Below are 15336 nucleotides of genomic sequence, written 5' to 3' on the forward strand. Positions count from 1 at the left end.
GGACATGGGAGAGGGACCCAAGGGCCACAGAGAAATGAAGAATCCTGAGGTGACAGTTCATTAGCGCATGAGAGCAACACTTGCTCAGTATCCCAGGGTCAGGAGAGCCACGGGGGGCATAGGTCCAGCGCAGGGGCAGGGAGCAGGGGACAGAGATCCCAGGAGAGCGGAGCTGGTGGGAAGCTGGGAGATGAAAGCCCTCTTTGAATCTTTTGTGTTATGAAGAATCATTTTTCTTTTTTTTTTTTAAGATTTTATGTATTTATTTGACAGAGAGACACAGCGAGAGAGGGAACACAAGCAGGGGGAGCGGGAGAGGGAGAAGCAGGCTCCCCGCGGAGCAGGGAGCCCGATGCGGGGCTCGATCCCAGGACCCCGGGACCGTGACCTGAGCCGAAGGCAGATACCTAACCGACTGAGCCACCCAGGCGCCCCAAGAAGAATCATTTTTCAACTTAAGAAAGAGGTCCACCTGGCTCCCCAGGTTGCCTGGGAGAAACAGTGCCTGTAGCAGAGGGAGGACACAGGGCAGACAGACGGACTCGTAGAGCACCCCTCGAGTAGGACTCACGAGCCCAGACGAGGAAGAGCGTTCAGGCAGATTTCTGTCCAGGCAAGGCCATCAGAGGCAGAGGACGTGGTCACGCATCAGTAGGTGACATGAACCAGCTCCCGCCCATGTCGCTGGCCCGGATACCACCCCTGCCGGTCCTCTGCCCTGTCCACACTGCAAGGGGCGCGGGCCCCCAGCTTCTGGAAGCAGGCACATTGGAGACAGTGACTTCACTTCCTTCTGGTCGGAGACGCGAGGGGGCTGTGGCCGAGGCTCCCTCGCACCCGGGGCTGGCTGTGTTTGTAGGGGTCATGCTTCCCAGGGCCTCCGCCCCGGCCCCTCTTGTCGACCTGCTGCCAACAGGCACCTTACAGCCTCCTCCCACTGCCTCCTTGGCCTTCTAATCCCATTGCTGTCGTGTTTTATTCACGCTTGTCTGTGAAGTCTGCAATTTTTATTATTAGTGTGTTACTAGCGCTCATGGTGTGTTCGCGGTGGGACGGAGACCCTCCGTCGTATCCCTGGTCTCACCCCATCACGGGGGCCTGAGCGCCCAGCAGACATTGGGACAGATGAGGCCGCGGCATCGGAGGAGCCACGCGGACCGTGAGTGCCCGGCCAGCAGTCCCAGCTCAGGAACATCCGAATCCGAAGCCAGCTGCCAAGCGGCCCTTCTCGATGACGGTTTTCATCTCTCCACATACATAACCACCCGGGACCATTTATGACCAACTTCCTATGGATGACCCGGCCACTGGACGTGTTTGGAAATCGTGCACATACCCTGTGTCAGGAGTGAGTCTGCCGAAAAGCGTCCACCACACCCTGGACCTACTACCCGCACCCTGTGGTGCGGGCTGTCTCATCCCGTCAGCCTGCCCTAGCAAACACACCGTAGCCTGGGTGCCATCTGAACAAGACCTTGATTCCTCACAGTTCTGGAAGCTGGCGGTCCCAGATCACCCGCAGAGTCAGTGTCCGGGAGGCCGTTCCTGCTTCAACAGAGCAGTCGCCTCGCTGTGTCCTCACGTGGCGCAAGGGTCAGGGGTGTCTGGGGCCTCTTTTATAAGGGCACTCATCCCATTCATGAAGGCTTCACCCCAGGACTGAATCGCCTTCCGAAGGCTGCCTCCTGACACCATCACACTGGAGATGAAGAGCGCAACATAACAAATGTGGGGGACACAAACACTGAAGCTTTCCCAGGAGCCAAAGCCAGCGGAGGCCTCTGACTCCAGATCTAGTCATCTCGGGGGAACCTTGCTGGTTTTTGTCCGTCGGGAAATCTCAGGCGCCTCCTGGAGGTGTCTGGAGCGTGCCGGTGGCGGAATGGGTGTCTAACCCGAGGATGCTGTCAGCTGCATCTACTCTTCACCTACTCACAGGGAAAGCGGGAGACCTCAGTTTTCCTGTCTTCACCCAAAGGCTTGAGCTGCCTTCCATGTTCCCCCGTCGTGCAGAGGGGCCATCCAGAGCATCTGTGCACAAGAGGAAAAGACACTGAACCGTGGATTGCTGTCAATGATCATCAATCATAGCATCATTAAAACTGGGCTTAGTTGAGTCAGGATCAAAGTGTTATTATTTCTGGAGGAATACCTCAATGAAAAGGGGAAATCCAGTTTAAAAGCAGTAGCTTCTGTAAACTACAGGCTCAAGAAATGTGCCTACAATTAATTCACTCATGCCGGTGACTGTGGAGTATGATCTGTGAAAGAACGTGAAATTCAGACTGTTCGCTATCTCAGAAAGGGCCTGTAAGTTACCCGCCTTATTTTACCCCCTTATTTTTTCTGAGCCAAGGACATTTTTACCCTGATATGTCTGGGAATGCTTAGGAGTATCTTCATGATAAATTATCATGGCCTCTGTGTTAAGGGATTGGAAAGACGCAACAGAAGACCTGGTCCCAGGCTTCTAGACGTTTGCTCTACAGTTGGGTAAAAGTACGTCCAGAAGATCTACGGTGTGACGACGCAGGTGGGGCACGAGACAGCCGTGTGAATGGCACAGACGTGGCGGAAGGAGAGCCTGCCTTGGGGCTGGCTCTGCAGGACGCCAAGGAGGGGAGCAAGGCAGGGCCCCCCAGGGAAACAAAAGCGTTTGGGCAACAACACGGAGGAATAGGGAAGCAGCGAGCCCAGAGAAGGGCTGAAGGGCCGCCAGGACCCGGGCAGTTACTGCAAGTTGAGCAGGGAGGGGCACCTCTTGTACCTCCTGCCACTTTCACCTTTATTTATCCGTTCATTTATTCAACCACTACTCCCAGAGCGCCTCCTCCAGGCAAGGAGCAGTGTGCCGAGGGCTGGGGGTACCGTGGCGTGTGGGAGCAATCCTGGACCACCCTCCTCCTTCTGCCACACCCGCCTGGATAGGGGCGGTGAGCGTGCGGCCGGGGCCCGCAAGGCGCTACGGAGCAAGGGGGCCTCCGGGGACCTCACGCGTCTCGCTCACCGCCCGGTGTCCCCCATGTGTCTCTGCTTTCCCTGCGACATTCTATCCACGTCTTGAGGGGAGAACCCACCCCGCCCAGGCTCCACGGTCTCCAGCACAGAAAACACTCAAATCTCTGTGCACAAAACCTCCCAGAGGCTCTCAGAAGGTCAAGACCATGGCTGTCCTTGCTCTTCTGCACGTCCAGAGCAGCGTGCTATGTGAGCGAGCAGGCCCACGCCACGGGCCCCACCGCCATGGAAACGGGCCCGCTCAGCCGGGTGCCCCTCCCGCCTGCTGCAGTCAAGGCTGCGAGCAAAGGGAGGGAGGAGGCAGCCAAAAAAAGAGAAAATTACGTATTGTGACATAACACACAGAAAGCCACATGCTGTTCTTTCTCATCTCCGTGCCGGGAATTGAGACCTTGGGATTTAACGCCCACGTCCAGTGAGAATGAGGCTAGAATTCTGGCGCTCGGCTCCCAGATGGAAACTGGAATGCCCCTGCATTCCTCTCCCTTCGCTTTGTGGTCCTGCACCCAATGTCGTGCACTTGCCAGGGGTGTGGTTGGCGCTGAGCCCCTTGATCTGCACACCAGAGGCTGGGGTGACTCCGGAGTTTGCTTCCCCAGCTGGGAATTCCTAGGCAGGTGTTCAGTGGCTCCAACATTCATACGTAGCTATAACCTTCAAGGAGCAGGGAAGAGACCACATCTTCCCCAGCCTGACATTACACCGGAGCGGCGGTTGCTGGCCGGATTCATCCGGCATCCTTTTGCCACCGGCACCTCCGTCTGCACGCTGCTCCGGCCAAGCTCCCCCCCATCGGGGGCCGTCAGGCGGGGCAGCGTCCGGCCAGTGCCTAAGGCCTCCCGGGCTCCTGCTGTCTTGCTCCTCCTCCTCTGTGGGGCCTGTTTCTCAGGCCAAGGTCTCCCCTCTGCTCCACAGGGACCGGCGGCAGGAACCCGCAAGGTCAGCGCAGCAACAAGCCACTTCGGGTGAGCTGTGCTTTATTTCACTGTTTCCTCCCGCGATTTCCCACGTGGTCCTCCCAGCAAGCCTGGGCAGGCAGACGGAGCAGGTATGCTCACACTCCTTTGAAAGGTTACCAGAAAGCCTCCGACAGGTCCATGTTAATCCAGCCGTGGGCCCTGGGCCTCCCACACTGGAATCACCACGGCTGGTTAGAAATGCAGAGTCTCAGGCTCCTCCTCCACCCGTGTCTCAGTCTGCATTTTAGCAGGGACCCCGGTGATTGCTGCTCGATGCCCTCTGACAAGCATGGCTTTGGGGACCCAGAGCCGGGACTTTCCATGGCCCCCACAACCACCCTGTCCTTTGGATGTAAAGTTCAGTGTCTCTCCAGCTCTGCACTGTCTCCCAGCGAGGTGGCTCAGGACTGGGGTCTAGATCTGGGACACAGAACTGAACAGATTCATAGCTCCTGAAGCAGCAAACTGGAAGGCTGAGTCCAACCAGCAGGGAGGGGCAGGCAGGGGTGGGTGAGAATGGCAGCAAAACCCATAGGCTGGGGCATCAGGGCAGGAGGGTCCAGGAGAGACTGCAGAGTCCCGGGTTCGAATCCCCGTCCGACGGTGCACTGGCTTCCTGTTTCTGCTTCACTTCCCTCGCCTGTGAAATGCGGGCCCATTAGGGAGCGGTAGGCGAGTCCGCACAGAGACGGGCCCAGAAGTGTGTCTGGCGTGTGCTGAGGTTTCCAAGGCATAGCAGCCATCACTCCCCGAGAAGCCTCCGGGGCAGGTGAGAGGCGCTGGGCGCTGGGCAGGAAGCAGCCCCTCTAACTGCTGGCGAGGCCCCGTTCTCCCCCGCCCCCCTTCTCGCCTCCTCCTGTGCGTCCGAGGCTGTGTTCCAGCAAGGGCCTGGCTGCCCCGGGGCTGGGGTGGGGAGAGAGCAGGGGTCTCTCTGCATGAAAGGGCACCGCCGTGCGACCATGTCAGCTCTCGGGCACCCCGCAAGGCCGGTGGACATTGGGGCCGTGGCCTCATTTCCCCAAAGCAGAATGAACATGACAGGACAGCCCTGGCAGTGCGTCTCAGCAAGTCGGGCCGGGGCAGGGGCTGCCTGACTCAGGCTCCTGGGCCAGGACGCCCTCCACCCCCGGCCCCGAGGGCCCGTGCCACAGGGGAGGCGAACGCAGACGGGGCTCGGGGCTCGGGGCCGGGCGCGCGGGGCAGCTCCCGGTGGCCGCCTGCTGTCTCTGCAGCAGCCCGGGAGGTGCTGCTCCGGTAAACACACGGGCCTGTCTCTCCCTGCACCGCTGGCGGATGGCAGCGTTCGGGGGCGGGGGGCTGGGCGCCTGCACGCGGGGACTCAGGCGCCCCGGCGCCTGTGGAGGGCGGCCCTGCCGTCCCCTTTCGCCTCCCTGCTGGGCTTTATCTTCTCGGGGCCATGGACCCCTTCCGGAGGCCTGAGGGATGGGCTTTTCTCGGAATAACGTCCTCCAAAATAAGGCACCTAGGCTGACAGGGAATGGGATGTGAAAATGAGATTTCCATCAGTAGCAACATCACCAGTCCTGATGCAGCCACTGTGTTTTCCACGCTCACAGCCGAAGGGAATACGCAACTTCGCGGAGGTCGGTAAAGACAAAGACGTAGCTCTTTTCCCCACTTGAGTCCACAGACCCCCGCCCCACCGCAGGTGTAGACCCTCAGCCAGTGGGCCGGGGAGAGAAGGCAGAGCGGGCGGCGACGCCACGTCTCAGACCTCGGCTGGACAGGACAGCCACGCCTGTCACACTCCCGGGCAGCGCTGGCGACAGGCTTTGTTCTGACGCCGCGGCTCGGGCTTCTAACCCTCGTGTCTGCTGCGCCCCGAAACACCGACGTTTGCTGGTGGATGGAGCATCTTCTCCTGAACCCTGGGAGGAAAATTTAAATTCGGGGGTCTGCTCGTGTCATTCCACAAATCCACCAAAACTGTTGTCAACGAGTAACACCTGGCCAAGGCCCACCTGCGATCCAGGTGGGGTTCTGCCTTCAGGTGGCTCCAACTGGAGACGCTGCTGGAAGGGAAACGGGCCGTGCATCTCCTCAGCTCTGCAGAGACAGACCAAGACACGGTCGCGTGTCTTGGCTCCAGGAGCCCCCGACACAGAGACCAGAGGCCTCGGGGAACAGGAGTGACCCGCGACCCCTCTGTGCTCCCTCCTCCACACTTGTGTCCGTCCGTCTGCCCAGGGCATGACGCGGGGGCCGAACCTTCTGCAGGTAGGAATCGCCGGAGAGAACCGGGTTAGTCCTCTGGCAAACGGCATCTTCCACCCGCGGCATTTGTGAGGTGAGCCCCTGAAGCTCAGCCCACACGGCGAGAGGCTCTGGTCAAAGTGGAGGTGATGCACGCAGCCCTGGGACTGTTGGGGGCGGGGGCAGGTGCTTTAGCGGTTCCTCCGGCGTCCGCTGCGCAGGGACAGCCGGTCTGTCAGGCCAGGGAACAGAGATGTCACTCCAGCGCCAGGTCTGGTGTGTACTACTTTGCTCGGGCTGTCGGAACACATTACCCCACCGGGCGGCTTACAACACAGGCACTGACTCCCCCAGGGCTGGAGGCCAGATCCCCAAAGTCACGGCGTCAGCAGGCTGGGCTCCTTCTGACGACGGCCTCTCCAGCTTCTGGTGGCTCCAGGTGTTTCTTGGCCGTGGCCGCGTGCCTCCAACCTCTGCCTCTGCCTTCACGTGGCCTCCCCCGTGACTAAGTTCTCTCTTCTTATCAGACACCAGTCATTGGATTGGGGCCACCCCGATCTAGCATGGCTTCATCTTATCGCATCTGCAAAGACCTTGTTTCCCGAGAAGGTCACGTCTGCAGCTTCCAGGTGGACGGGACTTGGATGCGGGACACCCTACAGCCCAGTACGCAACACCCACGCCAGTCTCCAGTCACCCCTGTGCACGCACACACCTGGGCGCCGAGGTTTCTCTCCTCCTACCCAAGCTTTATGTGCCCAAGGCCTGAAAAGTATAAAAATATGTTGCCTAGTCTTTCTTTGGCTCTGCCTCGGTTTCCCACGTCCTACTTTGAGAGGAAAATGAGCAATAGTGATGATGATGCAAGGATGCTACATGAGCAATCGTGTTTCCTCGTTATGTCAGATCTGATAGGTCTTCAGCCCACGTGCCGTAAGGACTAATTGTTTTTCAGGAGGGTTGGAAAGTAGAATATAAGGATTCTGACTGAGGATAGCCTTACTTTCTCTCTTTTTAAAAAATCATTCATGCCGCGGCGCCTGGGTGGCTCAGTGGGTTAAGCGTCTGCCTTCTGCTCAGGTCATGATCCCAGGGTCCTGGGATCGAGCCCCACATCAGGCTCCCTGCTCTGCGGGGAGTCTGCTTCTCCCTCTCCCACTGCTATTTCCCCCACTTGTCTCTCTCTAGGGCTCTCTATCTCTCTGTCAAATAAATAAATAAAATCTTAAAAAAAAAAATCATTCATGCCTAGACCAATTATTATCAAATCCTTGGGAGCCTCAGACAGGAGCTTTTTCAAAAATCTCCCCAATGATCTAACCCCTGACCTAAAGCTTTGGGTTTTCTGGTTCAGAGTTTTGTTTACATTCTTTATACAGATCCAACCTGTTACTTTTTAAAAAATGAGCAATTTCAAACAACAAAATTGAAGGAACACCTCAGTGAACACCTGTATACGCATCACTTAGATTCTACCACGAACATTTTACTATGTTCATTCTGCCATCTGTCCACTTATCCATCCCTCTGTCTATCCACTGAACCATCTTAGTTTTGACCCCTTTCAGAATAAACAGCCAACCTCTCTATACTTCCCCATAAATACTTCATCATATATCTATCATTAACCAGATTAGCACTTGTTTGTAGGTCTTCACTTTAGGTGTCATATTTGTATCCAGTGAAATGCAGAGCTGCAGTGTCCGTTAACTGGGCTCTGACAACGCACACACTTTATAGCCCTGACCCTATCAGTGTAGAGAACAGACCATGGACCCAGAGGCTCCTGTACCTGTATCTCAGTTAATCCCCGCCCCCATTACTGTGCTGATGTTTTTCCCATCACACATGAGATTGGCCTATAACTTTACAAAATTGGAGCCAAACAGCATTTGCCCTTTCCCCATCGGAATTCTTCTACTTAGTTATATTTAGTTTCTACAGTGGCTGTATCCAATTATCACAAACTTAGCAGCTTAAACAATGCAACTTTATCTTCCAAGCACAGGAGCTTCTGACCCTGTGGAGTGTAGGGGTGAACCACCCTCCCCACGCATGGATGTGTTCTTGTTCACTAACCCAGAAGCTCTCTGAACCCCATCCTTTTCTGTTTTTATGGAGGCTTCATTACACAGGCATGACTGATTAAATCATTGGCCCCTGGTGATGAATTCAACCTCCAGCCCCTCCCCTCCCCAAGCCTGGGGGTGGGACTGAAAGTCCCAGCTCTCTAATCCCATGGCTGGTTCCCCTGATGACCAGCCCTGTCCTTAGGTCATCGGGGGGGGGGGGGGCTTTCCAAAAGTCACCTCATTACGTATGCTCAGAGTTTGTTATGAACAACCGAAGACACCCATTTCACCTTTATTGTTCTGAAACTATTTCAGGAACCAAAGACAAAATCAAATGTAACAAAAGGTGCCTATTGCTCTAATCACTGAGGAAATCACGAGGGCTTTGAGGCTGTGAGCCTGGAACTGAAGACCAGAATTTCTATTTATTATGTCACAATTACATGCTCGTCCTCTGTCTCCAAAGCCAGCCTGGGCCTCTCTAGCCTCACCAGGCACCACTGGGACTTCTTTTCTTCCCTGTTCAACTGTTAAGGAAAGTGATGACAGGGCCCCCCTGGGTGATTCAGGATAACTTCCCCATTGAAGGTGAGCTGATTCACACCCTGAATGCCTCCTCACCATGTCAGCTAACGGAGTCAGGGTTCTGGGGATCAGCCCTCGCAGATCTTTCGGAGGGTGTTATTCTGTCTACCCGTGTCTTCACGGCAATCCTGAGACTCATCCGTGTTGCTCACGTTGGGTAGTGTAGTGGGTAGTGTTCTGCACGAAATGACGGGTTTATCCACTGTGTTGGTGGGCAGCTGGGATTCTCCCCGTTTGGGCTATTATGAATAAGGCTGTTTTGATCAGTGTTGTTCAAGTCTTTTGATGAGATATGTGTTATTTCTCTTGAATAAATACGTAGGAATGGAACTGCTGGATCAGAGAGTAATATAGATTTCATTTTTTAAAGAAATTGCAGACCTTTCCCCCAAAGTGGTTATGTCATTTATCCTCATTTATCCAGCAACAATCATGTAAGAGTTTTGGTTGCTTTGCATCCTTGCAAGGAATTGGTGGTATTGATCTTTTTAATTGTAGGAATTCCAGTAAGTTGGTGGTAGTATCTCATGTGGTTTTACTTTGCATTTCCCTGATGACTAATAATGTTAAGCACTTTTTCTTGTGCTTATTAGCAGTTCCTGTATCTTATTTTACGGAGGGGGCTCATCAAATCTTTTGCCCATTTTTAGAGGATTGTGTTTTTATTATTGAATTGTAGTAGTTCATATATTCTGCAAACCAGTCCTTAGATATATGTTTTCCAATTTTTTTAAAAAGTTGTATAATGTGTACGTGTTTCCTTAAAGATGCTGTGCTTTGATGAGAAGTTTTTATTTGAATATAATCTATTTTTTTTCTTCTAGGTTATTTCCTTCTGTGACTTCTTTAAGAAACCTGTGACTACTCCTAAGTCACAAGGATTTTCTTTTATATTTTCTTCTGAAATTTTATGGTTTTAATTGTGATCTATTGCAAATCAATTTTTGTATACGGTATGACAAGGAGTCAAGTTTCCTTTTCCTACAAAATGGAAATCCAGTTATCTCAACACGATTTGTCGAAAGGATTCTCTCTTGCTCTGGGGATTGTTCTGGCATTTTTGTTGAAAATTGGGAGACTATATAAATAAACGTCTATTAATGGGGTCTCCATTCTATTCCATCCCTTTGTGGGTCATTTTGCCCCTATCATACTGTCTTGATTACTGGAGCTTTATGGCAAATCTTAAAGTCAGGAAGTTTAAGCCCTCCTACTTGGTTTTTCTCTTAAGGGATTTCTCTGGATATTCTAGGTTCTTTGAATTTCTATATAAATTTTGGAATCTACTTACCAATTTTTGTTTTGAAAATCTGAGATTTTGATTGTAATTGAGTTACTGTGCTAAGTATACAGATCAATTTGAGAAGAAATGACATCCTAACAGTACTGAGTCTTCCAATCAGTGAGGATGATGTATCTCTCCATTTACTGAGGTTTTAATTTTCTTTATAGTGTTTTATAGTTTTTAGTGTAGAGTCTTATATATCTTTTGCTAAATTTGTTCTTAAATATTTTGTTTTAGATGGTATTATAAGTGGACTTGTTTTAAATTTAATTTTCCAATTGTTGGCTAAAAATATAAATGTTATTAATGTAATAATCTAGTACTACTTTAAATTCATTTATTAGTTACCGTTATTTCATAGATTCTTTAGGGTTTTCTGTATATGCAGTTATGTCATCTGCAAATAGTTTTTTTCTTCTTTTATACAGTTACGTCTTTCATTTCTTTATCTTGCCCATTGCGCTTTCTAGAATCACCAGGACAGTGTTGAATAAAAGTGATGAGATAAAGTATCCTTGTCTTATTTTGTGCTCCTAAGGGGAAAGTATTTAATAATTTACCATTAAGGATGGTCATTAGCTGCAGATTTTTCATCAGATGGAAGATGCTCTCATCCATTTCTGAGGGTTTTTTTCCTTTAATCGTGAATGGATATTGAACTTTGTCAAATGCTTCTTCAGAACCTATTAAAACAATCATGTGGGTTTCCTTCTCTTTTTCTATTAACTTGGAAATTACCTTTTTTTACTTTTTGTTTACTAACAGGGTGGTTGATTTTGATCAACGTTAAACCAATCTTGAATTTCTTAGATAAACCCAACTTAAAAATACATTCTTCTTTTCATACATGTTTAATTTATACTTGCTAATATTTTGTTCAGAATATGTGTGTTTATGAGGGTTACTGATTTGTACTTTTCTTCCTATTTTTTGTTTTTGTTAATGTTTTTGTAGGGTTTTGGTATTAATGTTAGATCGGACTCATGAAGTAATTGGAGTGTTTATCTCTCCTTTGTTTTCTTTTTTTTTTTTTAAGATTTTATTTATTCATTAGAGAGAGAGAGCGACAGAGAGGGCACAAGCAGGGGGAAGGGCAGAGGGAGAGGAAGAAGCCGACTCCAGGCTGAGCTGGGAGCCGACATGGGCTTGATCCCAGGACCTGGAGGTCATGACCCAAGCCGAAGGCAGACATTCGACCATTTTAGCCACCCAGGCGCCCCCTTCCTTTGTTTTCTGGAAGAATTTAGGTGACATTTATACTCCTTTTTTTCTACAATATTTGAATTCAACACTAAAACTATCTGGGCCAGACATCAAAAGTCTTTTTGATATTAATTCAATGACTTTAACACATACAGGATTATTTAGATTTTCTGTTATCTGTGCCAATTTTGAAAGTTTTTCATCTACAGAAGTCCCATTGGATCTTTTTCTCATAACTTTGGTTTTTCTCCTCATTTCATTCATGCTTTCTTCTACCTTCTCAAACATATGGTACATATTTATAATTGCAGTTTTAATATCTTTTTCTGTTATTTCTATTACCTCTGTCATTTCTTTCTTTCTTTCTTTCTTTAGAGAGGGACACAGCACACGAGGGGCAGAGGGAGAGAGACAATCTTAAGCGGGCTCCATGCCCAATACAGAGCCCCACACAGGACTTGATCCGACGACCTTGAGATCATGACCTGAGTCGATATCAAGAGAGGGACCCTGAACCAGTTGAGCCACCTAGGCACCCCTCATCTCTGTCATTTCTGAGTCTGTTTCTTTGATGATTTTTCTACTGATTATGGGTCATATTTTCCTGTTTTTTTAAATTCAAATTTTTTAATTGAAGTGTAGTTGACATATGATATTATGTTATTTTCAGGTGTACAACATAGTGATTTAACGATTCTGTATGTTATGAAATGCTCACCACAGTAAGTATAGTTACCATCTGTCACCATATGTTATTACAATCTTATGGACTATATCCTCTATGGTGCACTTTTCACCCCTATAACTTACTTATTTGATAACTAGAAGTTTGTACCTCTTTATCCCTTTCACCTATTTTGCCCATCCCCCCATCTTCCTCCCCAATGAATTCTCTGTATTTATGAGTTTTCTGTATTTATGGGTCTGTTTCTGTTGTTACTGCGTTGTTTGTATTTTCTTGTTTCTTTGCATGACTAGAAAGTTTTGATTGGATGTTGGACATTTTAAATTTAACATTGTTGGGTGCTGAATTTTGTTGTTTCAGTATTGTTGAGTGTTGTTCGGGGATGCAGTTTAGTTTCTTGTAATTAGTGTAATCTCTTCAAAGCTTGCTTTAAAACCCTGTGATGTGGGCTCAGGACAGCCTTTAGTCTAGGGATAATTTATTCCTATTACTAAGGCAGTACCCTTTTGAGGACTTTACTGATGCTCACGTAGTAGGAGCTCTTTCAACTCAGGCTGGGGAAAGTATGACCTGTTCTCAGCCCCATGTGAGCTCCATGGATTGTGCTCCTTTACAATGGCTCTTTCTCTGGCCTCTGGTACACTCCCCATATACATGAACAGATAAGTATCAGCCACATTTTCAAGGGTGCATTTCTTCATATTTCTGGAGCTCCTTCCTCATTGGTTTTAAAACCAGAAATTCAAATCTTCCCAAATCCTAAATTCTTCCCAAATGCCAAATTCTGTCTCCTCAATTCAGGGGGACCACTAAGCTCTGTTTGGACTCTGCTTCCTGCTCTGTCACGAGCAGACTCTCTCCAGGTAATAATGTGGGGAAGTCTTCGGGCTCATCTTATCTGATTCCCTTCTCTCAAATAAATGTTTGGTGGGATTTCTGTCCTGAGCTGAAATGTCCAGCATCTAATCCTAATTGGCAGCCATGCGAAGAAACAAGAAAATATGACTCATAGCCATTTTTCCACATATTTTGAACAATATATTTTTGCATCTTTTTGTTTTAGATAGGAGGGTAAATCTAGCCTCTATTGCTCCATCCTGGCTGAACAGAAGTCTCTGTGGGTTTTGATCGTAGTTTTCAGCCATACCATCCTGTTACTATGGCTAAAGGTCATAGAACAAGAAACTCACAATGTGGCATTTCTTCCAAATTGTGTCTCCCTTCCAAAATCTGCTTGTTTTAATTTACTCTCAGAGCCTCTGGGTAGTTGTTTGCTATTTTGTATGTATTCAATGATTATTCTATTCAAGAGGTTGGTCTGTTGAGAGGTGAAACTAAATTTTATCTTTTCTTAAAAAAATGCAATTTACAGGGCGCCTGAGTGGCTCAGTTGGTTAAGCGACTGCCTTCGGCTCAGGTCATGATCCTGAAGTCCCGGGATCGAGTCCCACATCGGGCTCCCTGCTCAGCAGGGAGTCTGCTTCTCCCTCTGACCCTCTTCCCTCTCGTGCTCTCTGTCTCTCATTCTCTCTCTCAAATAAATAAATAAAATCTTTAAAAAAATGCAATTTACTTAATCCTTAATATATCCCCATTAATACTGCCAACCAATGTGAAAACATCCTCTCATCCTCTGGTTCATGGTCTGGTTCTTCCTAGGCTGGACCCAGTCTATGTCTAAACTGTGAACACTTCTCAGTAAGTAAATCATGACACCTTCCTTTCCACCAGCTGGTCAGTTGCCTATCTGTTTCCTGACCTTCGCTCGCCCTTAGACCACTTGGCACATAGTCCCACCTGAAAGGAGCTTTGAGCATTCCGTGATGGAAGCAGCTTTTAAGATATAATACAACAATAATTCATATTATTAATTCATTAAGTAAGTTCTCAGGCATTCTGTAGGTGTTAGAGATAAAGTTGAAAATCAAGGTTTCTGTTCTCAGATCGTTTGATTGTAGGTCAGAAGAGCGAACAGGTGGCATAAAGCATCAGGAAACATGTGTGAAAGAAAGTATAACACACTTAGGTAATTGTTATAAGGCTCCTAATGATGTCCAGTGTGGATTTAAGGGAAGCATTGTACAAATCGGCCTCGGGGGGCAGGGGCGCTGCATAGGGCTGTGTAGGCACAGGACGGTGCTAGTGGCACCGATCCCCGCCCCCGCCCCCCCTTGGATAATAGTCCCTGCACAACGGTCCACCATATGGCCTTGGAAGAATGCAGAAAATCCTCAGGAGACAATTTCGGAGAAAGACTTGAAGTATGAATACTCATTTACCAACAATGATAGCATAAATTAATATTTGGATGGCTGATTGTGACCTATAAAACCCCGTCCCTCCACACCCAGCTGACATGCCGTTTCACGAGGCGGCTCCCAGCACGTGAAGGCTGACCCCTGAGGACCCTGCCCTTTCAACTCAGTAAGACTCATTCTCCCTTATTCCAAACGTTCCAAGTGCTTAGCTCCCTCACTTTCTGAGCCACAGACTGGCTTCTGGGGACTTTTGACTCCTTCAGTTGGGCCACCCTTCCTTCCTGGATTTTGGGTTCACATCATCTGGGGTTTGGGCTGCTTGTAGCACAAGTGGGAGATGCTCCTTCCACCCGTCCAGGGAGCTCAGGAGGCTCTGTCATCACCGTAGGGCTGTGGCATCCAGACACACGTGGTTGTTAGTGGCTATTGGTTACAATACCGATACTCTTTTATTTTTTTTTTAAAGATTTTATTTATTTGACAGAGAGAGAGAGATCACAAGTAGGCAGACAGGCAGGCAGAGGGAGAGGGAGAAGCAGACTCCCCGCTGAGCATGGAGCCCAATGTGGGGCTTGATCCCAGGACGCTGGGATCATGACCTGAGCCGAAGGCAGATGCTTAACCGAATGAGCTACCCAGGCGCCCTGATATCGGTACTCTTATTTCTGGGTGGAAACTGAAGGTCAGAGAAGGGAGGCCATCAACCCAGGTCACAGGATAATTAAATCATGGAATTGGGGTGTGGACTTTGGGTCTTGGACTTGGACGTTGTGGTCTTTCTACCCCACACCCATGGTCTTTCCGGAAGTTGATTTCACTCCTTTTTATTCACATCCAGGCCATGTATCACCTGGGAGTCACCTGCTCGAATGCTGGTTGCAGCTCTTCCCCATCTTCCTGATCCCGTATTTTGTGAGTACCCTGCACCACCCTGCCCTTCCCCTTATCTGGCCCCAAGGCATCTAGCTTTTGTGTTTTGTTTAGTTTTGTTTTCAATCCACTTGAAAATTTTCCTCAAGGCTACATAGTAATGTACATTTCTGTCCTCTCAAAGAGC

The 15336-nt window shown here is 49.4% G+C and overlaps 1 protein-coding gene across 3 annotated transcripts in view; it reads left to right on the plus strand.

Moving 5' to 3' along the window:
* The first annotated feature begins 8735 nt into the window (after window positions 1–8735).
* The window catches only part of RPS6KA2 (ribosomal protein S6 kinase A2), a 363002-nt gene continuing 356401 nt past the window's right edge, over window positions 8736–15336 (plus strand). For all 3 annotated transcript variants that reach the window (XM_027601223.2, XM_027601225.2, XM_027601224.2), the window contains exons 1-2: window positions 8736–8851; window positions 15118–15191. In XM_027601223.2, coding sequence (XP_027457024.1) covers window positions 8806–8851; window positions 15118–15191 — 120 coding nt within the window. In that variant the 5' untranslated portion in view covers window positions 8736–8805. The remainder of the gene's footprint in view (window positions 8852–15117; window positions 15192–15336) is intronic.

This window comes from Zalophus californianus, chromosome 7 (assembly GCF_009762305.2).
Source record: "Zalophus californianus isolate mZalCal1 chromosome 7, mZalCal1.pri.v2, whole genome shotgun sequence".
NCBI lineage: Eukaryota > Metazoa > Chordata > Mammalia > Carnivora > Otariidae > Zalophus > Zalophus californianus.